General features: G+C 33.5%; 1 protein-coding gene and 1 non-coding gene across 2 annotated transcripts; both read right to left on the bottom strand.

Annotated features, from left to right (window-relative positions):
- Positions 1 to 1,953: 1,953 nt before the first annotated feature.
- Positions 1,954 to 8,741, bottom strand: GSL05 (glucan synthase-like 5). Its single transcript, XM_068622471.2, has 2 exons — positions 3,130 to 8,741; positions 1,954 to 2,184 (listed from the first exon to the last, which is right to left on the bottom strand). The coding sequence occupies exon 1, from the start codon at positions 8,449 to 8,451 to the stop codon at positions 3,142 to 3,144; it is 5,310 nt and encodes a 1,769-aa protein (XP_068478572.1). The 5' UTR covers positions 8,452 to 8,741; the 3' UTR covers positions 1,954 to 2,184; positions 3,130 to 3,141.
- Positions 5,412 to 5,489, bottom strand: LOC137811721 (small nucleolar RNA J33). Its single transcript, XR_011081129.1, has one exon. It is a non-coding gene; the product is annotated as a small nucleolar RNA J33 (small nucleolar RNA).
- Positions 8,742 to 16,322: the final 7,581 nt, after the last annotated feature.

Below are 16,322 nucleotides of genomic sequence, written 5' to 3' on the forward strand. Positions count from 1 at the left end.
ATAAAAGAAGGCAGAAAGATTGATTTTTTATGAGAAAAGAGAAAAAATTTAATTTATTTATTTTCTTTTTCACTCATTAGTTTCCTACCATTTTTTCACTCATTAATTTTCTATCATTTTTTCACTTTAACAAATTAAAGAGTTAATATATATTTTTCCTCCCTAAACTATAATGTCAAAATTTATTTTTGTCATAGTCCAAATTTTAAATTTTATAAATATTTATAATAAAAAAAATATTAGAATAGATTTTTATTATTATTTTTTTAGCATATAATATCTTATAATATTATAAGAAGATAAAAGAAGGCAGAAAGATTGATTTTTTATGAGAAAAGAGAAATTTTTTTATTTTCTTTTTCACTCATTAATTTCCTACCATTTTTTCACTCATTAGTTTTCTATCATTTTTTTACTTTAGCAAATTAAAGAGTTAATATATATTTTTCCTCCCTAAACTATAATGTCAAAATTATTTTTTCCATAAAAACTTTAAATTTTATTCGTATTGATAATAAGAAAACTATTAAAAAATAGTTTTTTATTAGTGTTTTTTTCTTATAATATATTATAATATTATAAGATGATAAAAGGAGGCAGAAAGATTGTTTTTTTTTATGAGAAAAGAGAAATTTTATTAATTTATTTATTTTCTTTTTCACACATTAATTTCCTACCATTTTTTCACTCATTAATTTTCTATATTTTTTCACTTTAGCAAATTAAAGAGTTAATATATATTTTTCCTCCCTAAACTATAATGTCAAATTTTATTTTTTTTTCCTAATCCAAACTTTAAATTTCATAAATATTTATAGTAAGAAAATTATTAAAATAAATTTTTACTAATGTTTTTTTAAATATATAATATATTATAATATTACAACATCCACATCAATAATTAAAGTAAAATATTTTAACATCTTAATTTACATTCAAAATCTATTTTTCATGTGAAAAAAATTGGCTATAACTCATATTAATCATTTTCTTAGTATAACTATCCATATAATATTTAAAATTTCGCATTAAATACGGAAAAAAAAACTTAAAAACATATTAAGCTCCGGTGTTGTTTCAATAATTTTAAATCCAATATTTGGTGCATATCATTTGCATGAATAATCAACTATACCCTAGAATGCGTAAATCAATAGCAATTTAACTTTTATAAGAACAAAATATCAGATTTATCAATAAAATATGTAACAAAAATATCGTATTTATTTTAACTTTACAGAACCATTTCTATCATTAAATTGTATTGTTTAAAAGCTAATTTGATACTGAGTTATATTATTTTAAGACGAAATTGATATTAGGAGTAAAGTTCATAGCATTAAGCACAAAAGTAACAACAGTTTCTCAACTGTTTTTTCATACTCCTCTCAGTGCAACATAAACACCTCTAGAAGTGCTTGTCAAACATAATATAGAAAGATAACTTTCAAGTTCTATTTGCAACTAAGGAGGGTTCAATTCACCAAGTATTTAGTATATATATAACGGCAATTTCTTCCTGCACCATATCAATGCTTTTAAAAATGACAAAAATACCCCCTTCAATTCAAAATTATAAAAATAACCTTTTTTAAGGTGGGTGTAGATAAAAATTACTCCTGGAATCTTTTATGCAGAAATATTCAGAATTTGAATTTCCTTAACATTTTTTTTTAATTCCAATTTTTTTTATCTAGAATACATTTTCAATTGTGTTCCGGATATTTTTTGTCCGGAATGCATTTTTTTGGTTTTGAATTATATTTAATATTCTGGATTTTCAAATCCGAAATAATGGTAATTTTGAAAATTTTAAAAAACGATAGGATGCAGGAAGAAATTGGCATATATAAGAGATAAACGATTACTGAATTAAACATGCACTATAATTTGAACTGTGGAAATAAGCTAACAAAACTGAATTGTGGGCAGAGGGATGTATGAGAGCACACATAATCAGAAGATCACCGGCCAAAACTAATTTTAAAAAACGTAAGAGTTGACTAATTACAATAACAAATATGATCATCAAAGGAAAGCAAAAAGTTAATCTCCCCTATCCACAGAACAGGAAAAAATAATATATCACAGCCACCAACTCGGCCAGATGAAAATTTGGAAACCCAAAAAAGTTTGCCTCTCGTCTCTTACGCCTTCACTACACACATCTTTCCAGCGCAAATCCTAAAAAAAAACATCATACAGACATCTTAGCCAGTAATTAATTCAGTCAAGTTATAGTTCAAAGGTTGCAAAAGGAAGCCAGTGTACCCTCAGCTACGCATGCATGCATACATACATGGAAAGCACCAGAAAACATAAATCAGATAAAAGAACCCTAAACAAGAAGCAACAATAGACAAACAAAGACACAGATAATAGGATAAACACAAATATCGCCATTATGAAATGGGAAATGGATAAGCCGCAGTGGTATTTTCAACAGCACCTCCTGCAGCTATACACCCAAGGGCTGAACTTTTTTTCAGAACATTTACTTTTAATATTTTAAAAGGAAAAAAAACAAGGGCAGGGTTGTCGTGATCCTGTGACATGACAGCAATGGTTCGGTGAAATTGATATTACACGATTAATTCAGAGACTTCTAGAAAAATAGAGAAACCATCAACTTATAATAAAATAGTCCAGCTCCATGGTATATGCTGCTTCACTTATTTATATCCTTCTTTTTGGTGTAAACATGTTTAGTTTATTATGTAAACATGTTTAGTTTATTATGTAAACATGTTTAGTTTATTAAAGCAGAAGTTGCTTCATTAGAAGCAGGGTATTATTAGGGACTTCTTTTGATAGATACAACAGGCATGAAGACAAAAGTATACATATATAGTTACGGTCGCATGGAATAGCTTCATTCAAAAGAAACAGCAATAGCTGAGATGAATGGCAGTACTTAACAAATTACACCAACTTGTGGTGATCCAGATTTAATGCATTGAGGCGCCTTAGCCAGATCAAATATTTCACACACACATTAGACATTCATAAAATACACCAGTATATGATGATCCCAACAATAATGCAGTGTGACTTAAGCCAGCTCAAATATCACCAATCACACAGGCAAACAATAATCTTAAATCTACTATAAATATGAATAGAAATTACCTCAATTCACCGTCAACTCTGTGATTTTTTCCCTGTAACAATCTGAAATATCCGGAGGCCCCTGCTGAATGCTTCATTGAAAAGTATTCTGGTTTGCATGTTCTGAAATCCGGGCAACCATGATAGGAGTGCCACAGGGGCCATAACAATGACTCCGAACATTATGTCATATAGACGAGCCACTGAAACCACACCATCCCAAATGATAGTGGACTGCAAAAATGGTCGGAATACTTGTGCAATTGATATCAGGCCCCAACCTGTGGGAACGAATGCCAGCAGGCTAGTAAAAATATCAATAAATTTGAATTTAGTGAATTCCAGCAAAACAACTATCACAAGTATTGCAATAATTATGACAAGGAACTGGACCAGACGATAATAGATGTGCTCTTTGGCTGCGTATCTGTTCCGGGCATACACTACCACAACATAAATCCCAGATATAACAAGCACATAAATCCAAGATAGCAAGTAAACACCAACACTGGTACTTCTACCAGAAATGCCAAGCTGATACACAATTCCATATTGGAAAAAGAAGAATCGAAGGTCTAAGATTATCTCCAAAAGCTTTCCCCAAAGGCCAGTTACCTTCAGATGATCCTGTTCTTCATACCACCACCTTTCCCAGCTCTGTTCAGCTTTAGCAAACACACTTCCACTGTACCAAATCCAGTTCATAAAATCATCAAAGTCATAAACAGTTTTTAACCAATCAAAGCCGGAAGGATTGAACACAAATGGCGCCATAATCCATGACGCTACTAAGAACCAACTAGTGATGGTCAAGGCTATATAAACAAAAGTGTCAGTTGCTACAGGGCTATGTGTAGCATAAATTACAAGTATTAGCCCCAACTCAATTGCTTTCACAAAATGGCTACGAGCAAAGAGCCTATAGATTTCAGCAAATCTCTTGTGCTCAACAACAAAACCACGACCAGTAGCTCGGTATTTCGCCCCACCATGCAGAACAGTCCGACCAAAGAAATGACTACGAGTGCCCATTGAGAATGTGTAAAAAACTGATGAAAGCTGGAGCTGCATTGTCAAGAAATCCCAGATAGCTTGAAGGAACCCATGCTCAAGGGAATTTTCTACAATCATAGGAAGGGCAGTGAAAAGTCCGAGTTGGATGATGAACTGTTGATTCAAGATGGTACCAAGTGCTTTATTGTTATTACTGTTACTTTCCATTGCATTCTCAACACCACTGAGCGCAAGATATAGTCGACACCATAAAAATGCATAAACAGTCAGAATCACCATCATTGTGTTGAAGAAGAACCCCACAGTAGTGTAGAAGAATGACAGCATACGGAAAAAATCCAGCCTATGTCCCAATCTGTACACATCCCTACTTAAGACTTGCTCCCCGTTTCCACTAGCAACCTTAGCTTCAAACATTGATACTTGATTCAACCCAACATCCCTTCCCTTTCCAACCTGAATGTATTCATGGTGAGTGACATTCCCTCCACGAAGAGTACAATTAAATCCAGCAAAGATGTCCTCACTTATGTTGATCACTCTGGACGCTTTACTAATACCACCTCGAGTCAAGAACCAAAATCTGTCAAATACATCTGGGTGACCATAATGCATTCTAACCTTCAAAGGATTTGCCAAAACCCTCTGCCCTAAGGTGACAAAACTTGTTTCCTGAGCTGACATGAACCAGGCAAGAGAAGAAACAGAACCAGTAAAAATGTGTTCCCTAACTCCCAAAATAGTGGGTCTCCGGATACCATAGTAATGCCTGTATTCTTCCAAGAGATTTCGCATTTTAAGAGCTTCCTCAAAGTAGTTGTCCTGATTCATATCAATAGTCTGGACTGCATCACCACGAGTGAAGATGATGGCATGATTTTGATTTTCTGGTTTTCCTTCCCCAAGCTTCAAAGGCCCAGGCAACTTTACTCGGTAAATTTCCACCTCCCTCTGCAACTGTTGGTCATACTTAACAAGAACAGAGTAATAATCCTTCTCATCCCTTCCAGAGGTTTTCTCATCAACATAAGCAACTCGAAGAGCCTCATTTTTTTTCATTAGATACAAAATTTCATCAGCATGAGGATCCTTCTTTTCTTTCTGAGTTCCATATATCTGACAAGCAATCACATACGTGAATTTCATTAAAGCAGTCCCATACTCATGGCCTTTAAATAACAGACTAACTGAACTGCTTCCTCTACTTAAACTCCTAGAGGAAGGTGACCTTTCAGAGTTGGAACTCCCTAAGCTATCTGGTCTCATTGAAACAAGTTCCCGGGCACCTTCTCGAATATCCATTTCTGATGCAGAATCCAGAAAAGTCAACATCTTGAGAGCCCGATAGTAGTACATCATTCCTCTAACTGTTCGTGACAGGGTCTGGCCCCTATAGGAAGCCCAGAGCCTCAAATCCCTAAGTTTATCAGTCCAAAGATCACTGTCTTTTGTCATTCCCTCCCGACGCATCCTCTCCATAAAATTTTTCCACTCATCATCATATATAGTCTGCAAATAGTACAGGATTGAAACCCCATCTTCATTCTCATTTCTGAGCTGTTCTTTGTTGTATAACACTTCTTCACTATAGTAAGGTGTTAGCACACTGAAAGCCATCATTTTCTCAACTTGGGGTGCATGGGGCATGTTCATAAAAAGAGAGTTACTGAAGAAAGCAATTCTCCGTCTAGCTTCTAAATTTACTGGAATGTTTTGCATTGAATCATTGGATGTAAGAATTGTGTGCAAGCGCCGAACCTGCCTATAGAAGTTCTCATTGCTGGTGTCAGGTAACTGAATGGCATTCTCAAAAAGTAGACCAGAAGCAGGATTCTGTTGAGCCAAACCATCCTCCTTAAGCTGTTCAGGATTTCTTTGCTCCTTGAAAAAGTCTCGGATAGCAATCTCATAAAGGGCTTGAAGGGTATTCACCACTTGGTTAGGATCTTTGACAGGCCTGTTTAATAACTGAACAAGTTTGATCAACTTGTTGTGAAGCTTAGGCAGTGCAGTTGTATTGAACAATTTAGTGAATTTTTCAATCTCAAGAGAGTGACCAATTTCCTGAAACAGAACAGTCACAATAGAATGCTCTTCCGTGTTGTGCTTGATAATCTCAAGAAGCAAGTGTTTGACACTGTCATAAGCTTCAATGACAGCACAGCGTCTGTATTCACTCTTGCATATCTTTGTACAGAGCCTCTTATCACTATCATCAACCAGCTCTTTGGCCTGACTGAGTGCCAACAGTAGCTCATTGCAGAGCAGAAAACATGGCCAGCGGATTACCCTGACATTCCAAGAGTTCTCAGGCAGCTCCAGCAACTCAAACTCTTTGTCAGATATAATATCCTCCTCCCTAAAAGACAGAATTATCTCATTCCATATCAAAGCAAACTTGTTGGCCTCAATCTGGTTAGACTCAAGCTTCCTATAGGGCCGACCAAGCCCGTACCTGAGCTTCAGCCTGTGAATCGCATCCTTAAACTTACTCTTCAATGTTCTTCTTGTATTCAATAACTGCTCCTCCGGCATGAGATTAAACTGAATTGCGCTAGCAAAAAACTGGAACCTCAATTTCAGCTGTTGCATATTTCTTATCTCACCCAAGTGTGCAAACAACCCCACACCTGCCCCAGCAAAAGACGAGTATATTGAATACCAAATCTGTATATCCATAAGATAAATCAACACAACTGGAAGCCACAACAACCCAACAGCAAACCGGTTGCTGTTATGAAAAAACTGATGCCATTCATAGTTAACATTTTTCAGGTCCAACACTGCCTTTGACGGAGCAATCATGGGTTTCACCTGCAAAAAGTAACTGAAGCAAAATTTTGTGGCCAGCACCACAATCCAGAAGACTGAATACTTCACATTGTCGACAAGACCTTCCCTCAAACCACGTCCCACAAAGCTCCTGCTCTGAAACCACCATGACAACATGTAGAAAATCCTCCAATTTGTGTTCTCCACAAAATTCCTAATCCAAGGAAGCACAAAAAGAGCCAAAGCCAAAAGCTCCGGAATAATGAAAACAAGCACAGCCTGCAGAAAGTTCACCACCCGTTTATTTGCCGCTGGTGACCACCGCCTATCATGGTCCCTCTGCGTCCAAATCCTGGCATAAAACACAACAAACACAACAATCCAGGCAGCAGCCACGACACACTTCAGCACCATCCTCACTCCAAGCCCAATTGTCTCCCGCGACACCAACCTGTACTGCATCCCCATATCAAGCAAACTCTGCACAAACCTCAAACCAGTCCAAGTGAAAAAGATAGTCAAAACCCTGACCTGCACAGTCCTATCCTCCAAAGCCTGCCAAGGGTAAGTCCTCTCTTCCCAAGCCACAATAATAGCAGCCTGAAGAAATAATATCAACATCACCCAAAGCCTATCAAAACTCCTAAACAAATTCCAAAACGACCTCTGCTCCACAAACCCAGTCTTCCCCACTTGCTTCCCACCACCACCAGCAGTAACAAAGAAGTTACTCCCAACATCAAGAGGCCACTTAAGCTTCTCAAAACACCTCCTACTCCAAAAATATTCATTAATATCATCATAGTTTCTCCAAGCACTATGAGGAGCAGTACCATTTCTACTACTATCAACCTCACGCCTAATAGTATCATAAATAGGCTTCACAACCGAGTTCAAAAACGCGTTCTCACCGGAAATCGAGGGCATAACCGGCTGCCCGGTGTTCTCGTCGATGAAATCTTCTAAAATTCTGTTCAGCTCGTTCGCCATGTTGTGGAAGATATAGCAGATGCACTCCGGCATGAAGCGAAGATTTGCGGCCTCTCCCCAGATCAGGAGGTACAGCGACACGTAAAGCAGCTCACGTCGAAGGTCGTCACCGGCGCCACCACGCCGGTTGTCGGAGATCCAGATGTTAGACTTCTTCCCAAGGTAGGAGCACCACGCCCCGTAGTTTTTCAACAGCTTCTTGCGAAACCGCCGGAGAACGCCGGCGTCGAGCGTGTCGATGTTGTCCGGCGGCGGTGTGAGGCGCATCTGAGCGTTCGCGAGGTGGAGAACCAAATGCTCGCGCTGGTTCCGAACGTTGTCACGCTGGAAGCCGAAAAAGAGCGCAAGCCAGTCGAGGAGATCCATGTTCGACCGCCATTGCCCGAACGGAGGACGTCGGAGGTCCCCGACTGACCGCAGCGCTGCCACCGCCGCGCGGACCTCGGGGAAGCGAAGCGACGGGTGGTCCGCGAGGAGGTTGTGCACGGGGATGATGTTGAAAGGCTCTTCGTCGCGGCCTGTAGCGCCGGCTGCCGCCGGCGGAGGGTGACGGTGGCGGAGACTCATAGCATGGGAATCCAAACCCTAGAAGAAGGATGAAACTGTAGTAGCAGTAGCAGCAGCAGTACTATACAGTAACGGGTTTCGAAGTTGAAGAAGGTGCTGAAAGTGTGGCTAGTGTTTGTTACAGAGAGAGAAAGACAGAAGAGAGAGAGAGAAGGTGGTGAACGGTGATGATGGCTAACGTGCGCACTAGTCAAAAGCTGAGGGGGAAGAAAGAAGAAACGGCGCCTCAGAAGCGCGTTGAGATATTTTCACTTTTGCTTCTTTAGTTTTAATTAATTGCTGAATTAATTAAACGGAATAAATATCTTGCTAACCTATATATTGCCTCAAACTTTCACCTTTATCGTCTTTTTTGAATTTATTTTTGGTTTTATTTTAATTAATTTACCCCCATGAAATTTTTAGTAACCTCTTAAATTTGACATAGTCTTTTTCTTGCATCGCTTTCACCGTCGTTGTCTTTTTTTTTAATTTTCTTTTTCAATCTTTGTTGTCGTGGTCAATTTATGGATCGTGATCCCCTTAATTTGAAAATAAAATTGCAATTTACCAGCATCATTGACTATCGAATCAAACTTCTTATAGAAAAACAAAGAAAATAAAATTTCTAGTTGACATGATCATGTGAGAATATCCCTTCCCGCCATGTGTAAGAAGAAGCTTCTTACAAAATTTACGGAGTAACAAACATTAATTCAAGATAACAAATATTTTTCTAATTATACCCTTAATTAATTAATATGGAAAAAAAATAATTACGAAAGATGAAATGTAATAATACATAAATATGTAATAAAATAAAATAAAAACCAAAAAATATAATATACAATTTTCTTAAAGTTTCATTAAGAATAAGAAAATTATAATTTTCTTAATGTAGGCAAAACCTTGAAACACTATTATAAAAAAAATGAAACACTATTATAACAATGACAATGAAAGTTTGTTTACTTTCTCTGATTTCAAGGATTCTCCACTCTTTTATCACTATAAATCATACTCCTATTATTGTTAATGCAGAATTTATTTTAAGATTGAATAAATTATATTGAAATATATGCATTTTTATTCAAACTCTAAAAATAATTTCTTTGCAATGTTAAAATATGCCGGAATCAAGTAATTTTGTTTTACAGCAATAAAGTAATAATGAAATAATTTTGTATTATGTTGAAGTGGACAAATTGAACGGCATTGGAAGGTGAACGGAATTGAAAGGGAAAGAAAGAGTGAAAAGGTAACGTAACGTGCAATTTTGGATGGCGGAGAGAAACAAACGCTACGCGCTTCTCTTGTTTCAAAACCACTGAAGCGTATATAAAGAAAAAACAGCACTATCGAGAGCTTTCAATCTTGATAGCGAACACAAGAGGGCTCATATTAAAAAAACAGCAAATAGATTCCAATATGTCAGGATATTTTTAATTTTAATCATTAAAAATGTGTTAAAGTAAAAATATTGGGAATATATTTTTAGTCTTTGTATTTTCAATTAAATGTAATTAGATTACCTTGTTATTAGTAGATTTATTTCACATAATTATCGGATATTTTATCATTTACATATTGTAGTGACAAACATGAATTGAAAAAACTGCATTTTCACTTTTATTATATTTAAAAATTAATTACTACAGTACAAAAAATGAAGTTATTTTCGCGAATAAGTAGGAATGGGTAACCTGATAAGTTAATTGTGATACTTACCTTTTAAGCTTTTAAAAAACACATAAATTTTGCTTTTACTTTTTTTTTTTACTTTAAGATACATAATATAATATAAGGATTTAGAAAATAGTTTTAGAATATAAATGGTATAATTAAAATGATGTATAAATACTAAATATTTTATTATAAAAGTAAAAAATTTATATGAATAGAAAATTCAGTTATTGAAATTTTATTTTAAAATAACTACTATTATTTTTTTCTTTTGTGTCTTTTCTCTACGCATTTCTAACTTTATCATTCATCAGATTGACAATCGGATACCATTTAGACTCATGTGATAGAGTAGAGTAAAGTTTGTCCCCTGCTAGTGAGTAGAGTATAACTGCCTGATTAGAATATTTGTTTAGACTAAGTTCATTTATGTTTTTTTTCCTTTGAGCCAAATTTAAGTTTTACTATGTAATTAGGTAGACGTGTTTTGCATGTGGCTTCAGGGATAGTCTCTGTTAACCTAGCGTCATAGTGTATGTGTTCAAATCATTGATAAGACTTTGATGCATGTTTGGTTGTCTTAGCTTTCTTTAGGAGCTGAAGTTCTTTGTGAATATTGATATTTCTAATCAAGTAAGGGAAGCTAATTTTATTTTTTCAACACTACCCTAGGCTAGAGGAACGAGATGTGAAGGTGACTTGGTCACAAGTTTCAAATTTATCCTGCAAGGATGTTATTTGATGAAAATTGTTTGTCTATATCTTTTGAAAGTGTAGAGATATTAGATTTTGATAGTTTTGTGTCTAAATCTTGTAGATTAAATAAGGTACAAATTGAAGTATTGATTTTTGTTGAAGATTTAAAATTAAGTTAATTTTGTTACTAAAATTTCTGATATTTTTGCTCAAGTGGCAGATTTTCTCTCAAGTGAAAATATAACAAAAAATTTACCTTCTCTCGGATTCATTTTTACTCAAGAAAAATTGGAGTGAAAATTATCTCTCTTTTCGATTGTATTTTCACTCAAGCGAAGAAATATTTACTCAAACAAAAATAATACTATAACTGAATTTTTGTCTCAGGTCTATTTTCGCTTAAGTGAAGGGAATTTCGCTCAATCTAAAAAAACTTTTGATTTTTGTTTGTCGGGGTATTTTGTAATGATTTTAGTATATTTAAAAGTTAATGTTTATTTATATATGTGATTGAATATTTATTTCCAAAAGTTGTATGTTAGGTGATATGAACTATAAATAATGTGAAAATGTGGTTGAGACATAATATTTTCAGGAAAGAAATAGCGTGTTAAGATTGTTAATATGTGCATTGAATTAGGAATTCGTCTAGAATGAGATATTCTGACTCTAATGTGTACTGAAGTCATATAGATGAAAATTATCAGGTGGTGAGAGTCGAAAGAGGTTCATATGACTCAATTTGCAGTTTGAAAGATACTGGTATGGAAGGTCATATAGATTTACCTTGTCATACAAGTTGACTAAATTCATATATTCGTGTAGTTGTGTGGCAAGATAGCATACTAAAGGTAGTATGACAGGTGCAGATCTCTGAATTCAAATTCAATGCACGAGTCTACCAAAAGTAGAGTCAAATGTCTATGTGTGATGTTAGTGGATTTTTAGCATGAGTGTATTGAATATGAGTTATTTGTGGACACTTTAGTGTTTAGTATACTGAGATTGATGAAATGTGATGATTCATATGCCTATGGTTGTATTATTTGAATCTAAAATTATATTGAAAGTTAAAAAAATTCTAGCTTATCATATTTTTTGTTGTTGTTCTTTATCTTTAAAATATCTCATGATAGTGTGTTATACGAGAGAGAAAAATATTATAACTGATAAAACTCTATATTGATAAGATGTAATTTTTCTTTTTCTTTAGATATTATATATATATATATATATATATATATATATATATATATATTAAGATCTTAGAAAGATATTTTGTAATAATATTTGATAATGATGTAAATGATACGTATAATATTTTCTAAATTTCATCTATCATATCCAATCCGTTTAGAATACACAATCAAATGAAAAAATAAAATAAAAACACTAATAATTAAAAATAACAAATAAGTTATACTCATATATATGAACTCGAATAATAATAGAAAACTATTTAAATTCATTAAATATAATTATAATATGGATAATATATGAATTTTTAAATTAAATATAGAAATATAAATATGGGTCATATTTTTAAATTATTGAAATATCTTTAATTTATTTAAAATTTTATTTTAAAAATTAGATGATTATAATTTTTTTTATTATTACATATATATATGTGTGTGTCTGTGTGTGTTTTCTTACAACAAGGACCGAAAACACTCAAGTAAGTTGACAAGACCACCTTCTTTCACTGATCTGCAAGTTTTTAGGGCTTCTCAGCTACTCTTTAGGTAGAACTCTTTAGGTACAACAAGGACCGAGAACACTCAAGTAAGTTGACAAGACCACCTTCTTTCACTGATCTGCAAGTTTTTAGGGCTTCTCAACTACTCTTTAGGTAGAACTTCTCGGCTGCTTTCCCGACTTCTCTCCAAGTAAGACTTCTCGACTTCTTCTCCTCACGGATGGGTGTGTACCTGCAAGACGCTCTGATGCCAAAGTCAGAAATGGTTTTATGTTCATCAGATAAAATTCACTCTTACTTACCTCTTATCTTGACCCCCTATTTATAGGGTTTTCTTATTAAACTTAGGTCTTACTTTGGAACTTTCTTTCTGCACCACTTTATTATTTTACATACACCCATTAATGTAGGCTCTTTTTGAATTAAGTCTTATTACGGTTGATTTATATATATATATGCATAACATCGGTTAAACCTTTCGACTGTACCAGTACATATAATGTCAAAGAGAAAACAAATATGTAGTATCTTAGATTGAAATGTTAATAATTTTCATTTTTATTTTTTTAAACATGTTTAATGAATACTTTTATTGATACGAGTGTATTTAATAAATACTAAATACAAAATTCATTTGTATCAAATATGAAAAGTATGCGTTTTTATTAAAAATAAATAATAATAATAATAATCTTTAGTTTTTCATAAATATGAAATTTTTCAAAGAAATTAAATCTTTATAGCTAAATTCATAAAAAAGATTATATATATATATACTTTTTTTTCTTTTTGCTATTGCTAAAGCTGTTACCAAGATATATCCAAAAAGCCGTAGTTTTCTTTCTTGCAGATGAGTTGTCCAACGGAAAAGTGCGTCCCACTAAATTGGACCATAACCATAACGGATGTGGAGCCTGTACTTTTGACTTCCTCTAACCTTAATCGTTAAGAAATTTTTAATTATTAAAAGAAAATAAAAGGAATCCATAACGTATTAAATTCCTTAAATAATATTTATTATCAAATAATTTTAATTTACTAAAATTATTTATTCATTAAATAATCAATTAAATGATATTATGCTAATAATAAAAACAAATAATTAATACATTGTACATTCAACAATAAAAATAAGACCGGACGAATATTTATTTTTAAATATACGAAAATAAAATCTTAAATCTATTTAAAAATACATTTACTATCGAAGTATCACGTAATTACAACTTGTTTTTAGCCATATTTACGAACTTTTACAGGGTCAAATTCTAAAATTTTATAATAAATAAATATTTTAAAATTTATGTTTAAGCTTATTTTCAATTAATAGATATTATAAAAATTCATGATAATGTATTAAAACTGAAGTCTAAACTCTTTCATACAAACATTTTGCTTTATCAAAGTGCATAAATTTTCTCTAAATATACCGAAAATATATTTAAATTCCGACTATATCCATAAAAAGTATTATGAAGCTCTATTAAAAAATAAAGAAAGAAAAATAATATACTTTATACATTAAAGATTCGTAGTTGAGATTTATTTTTAATTTTAAGTTATAATTTTAGAAACTTTAAAAAAAGTTATAATTTTATAGAATATATATATATATATATATATATATATAGTATAAGAAAAAAGTTTATGACTATAGTATAAAATACTTTCAATCAATCACAAATTATCATATATGCCAGGTTTATTAATTTCTTAATTTAAAAGTTATAATAATGATTTATAATTTATGGACAGTGTAAAAGTATTTATAAATGTATGAAAACATAAATTATTAAATTTAGGTTTTTAATAGATTCAAAAGTACACAAATTTATTTCAAATAATATTTATTAAATTCTAATTATATAATAGTAATAGTAAGTACACAAATTTATTTCAAATAATATTTATTAAATTCTAATTATATAATAGTAATAGTAATAATAATAATAAGAGTAAATAAATAATAATGATATGTACAGTATCTTAACCTCCTAGGATTAGTCCTAAAAATGGATAAATCGGTATATGATGGCTTCACGACATCTAAACCATCAAATTTGATTCATGTACCTCATCCTTAAGTTAATGCGATTGATCATTCACAAGGAATATGTTATCAAATGGAGAACTTAGTTAAGAACCTTAATCAAGTATTAAACTGCTAAACGAGTTATAAATACATGTTAACAAGAAGAATGAGCCTGATACAATGAAAATCCATGACAAAATAGTATAAATAGATAACCTCGAGACATCTAAATGTTAGGTCAAAAGCATCTATGACTTGTTAATACAACATACTAACTTGAGCGTTGAAGTACCATTTGTAGATATCATTCCCACCTTGTTGAACACTTTGAGATTGATAGACCATATTAACTTGAGCGTTAAAGTGTCTTTTGCAGATATCATCCTCACCTTGCTTAACGCTTAGGGACTAAGAGGACCAAGAGAGGAAGCCCAAAAGTAAAAGACTGAGAAAAAGAGATTAAGCACAATAGGAACAGTGTGCATAAGAGTAATGGTGTTCTTAGATTCATTTCAACCTTGTAAGAATATTTTGGTACCCACTGTGAGCTCAAGTGAGATCGCAAGATCACATGGTTGCCACAAGAGGAATGACGAGAATGGGAAGACCCCTAGTGGGAAGAATCAAAGACAATCACACAGACCCCACCCTGACGATGTTGATGGAACTTCAAAGGGAACTAAAAACTCTAAAAAGTACTAAAGAAATAGATGATTTGAAAGCTTAAAACACCCACATGAAGCAAAATTTAAGGAATGAGGAAACAATCTTGTTAGTCTCAGAATAGGGAGAATTAGTCGGGTCAAGTCGACCAGCTCCCTCGGAAACTTTGAAAGTCGATAGCTTTGGAACAACAATCAGTCACCTCACACACACTTTATGGAGCCTCTTCAAGACGACATCCCTTCCCTAAAGATATAATAGAAACATCACTCCCGACCAACTAGAAAATCCCAGCCTTGGAGAAATATGATGGTACCATAGATCCTAACGAGCATGTTGTTGTCTATGCCATGCAAGTCAACTTATACACCTCAGATGATGCGATTTTATGTTGCACATTCCTTATGTCACTAAAAGAAGTGGCCTTGAGTTGGTTTACTCGACTATTGCCCCAATCCATAAACTGTTGTGATACACTTGTAGCAGAATTCATATCCCAATTCGTGACAAGTCGCCTTCATCATTTAATGTCAATATCTTTGGTGAACATCAAACAAGAAAAGGGAAAATCTTTGTGGACGTTCATAGAACGCTTCAGAAAGGTAGCACTTAACATATGGAACCTAGCCTAGATGTCATAATGTCTCACATGGTCACCCCCTTGAGGTTGAGACCCTTATCTGCTAGCTTATGCAAGAAGCTAACAACGAATCTCGACGAATTATGACAACAGGTCGCCAAGTTCATGCAATTGAAAGAACTAAAAGACTTTCAAAATCAAATGAGGGATGAGGCTACAACGGGAAAGAAACATTTGGACAAGGGAGTCCCTTGTCTAGCTCAATAGCTCAAGCAACCTAAAGAACCACCGTGAGGCCCAACATTTTCACATTACACACCCCTTAATTTAGATCAAACTCATATCTTGGAAAAGGCTTTGAATGTTGAGTTGTTACCGATACCCAGAAAGGTCCTTATGCTTCCCAACACTGATTGAAGTAAACAACGTCGTTGCCGCTGTAATTATGGTCACAACACTGAGGATCGTGTTTCCTTAAGAGATAAGATCAAGGAGTTAATCCAAGTTGGACACCTACGTCAGTTTATCTAGAGGAATAT

The sequence above is a fragment of the Phaseolus vulgaris genome, chromosome 11, assembly GCF_051622355.1.
Source record: "Phaseolus vulgaris cultivar YP4 chromosome 11, ASM5162235v1, whole genome shotgun sequence".
Classification (NCBI taxonomy): domain Eukaryota; kingdom Viridiplantae; phylum Streptophyta; class Magnoliopsida; order Fabales; family Fabaceae; genus Phaseolus; species Phaseolus vulgaris.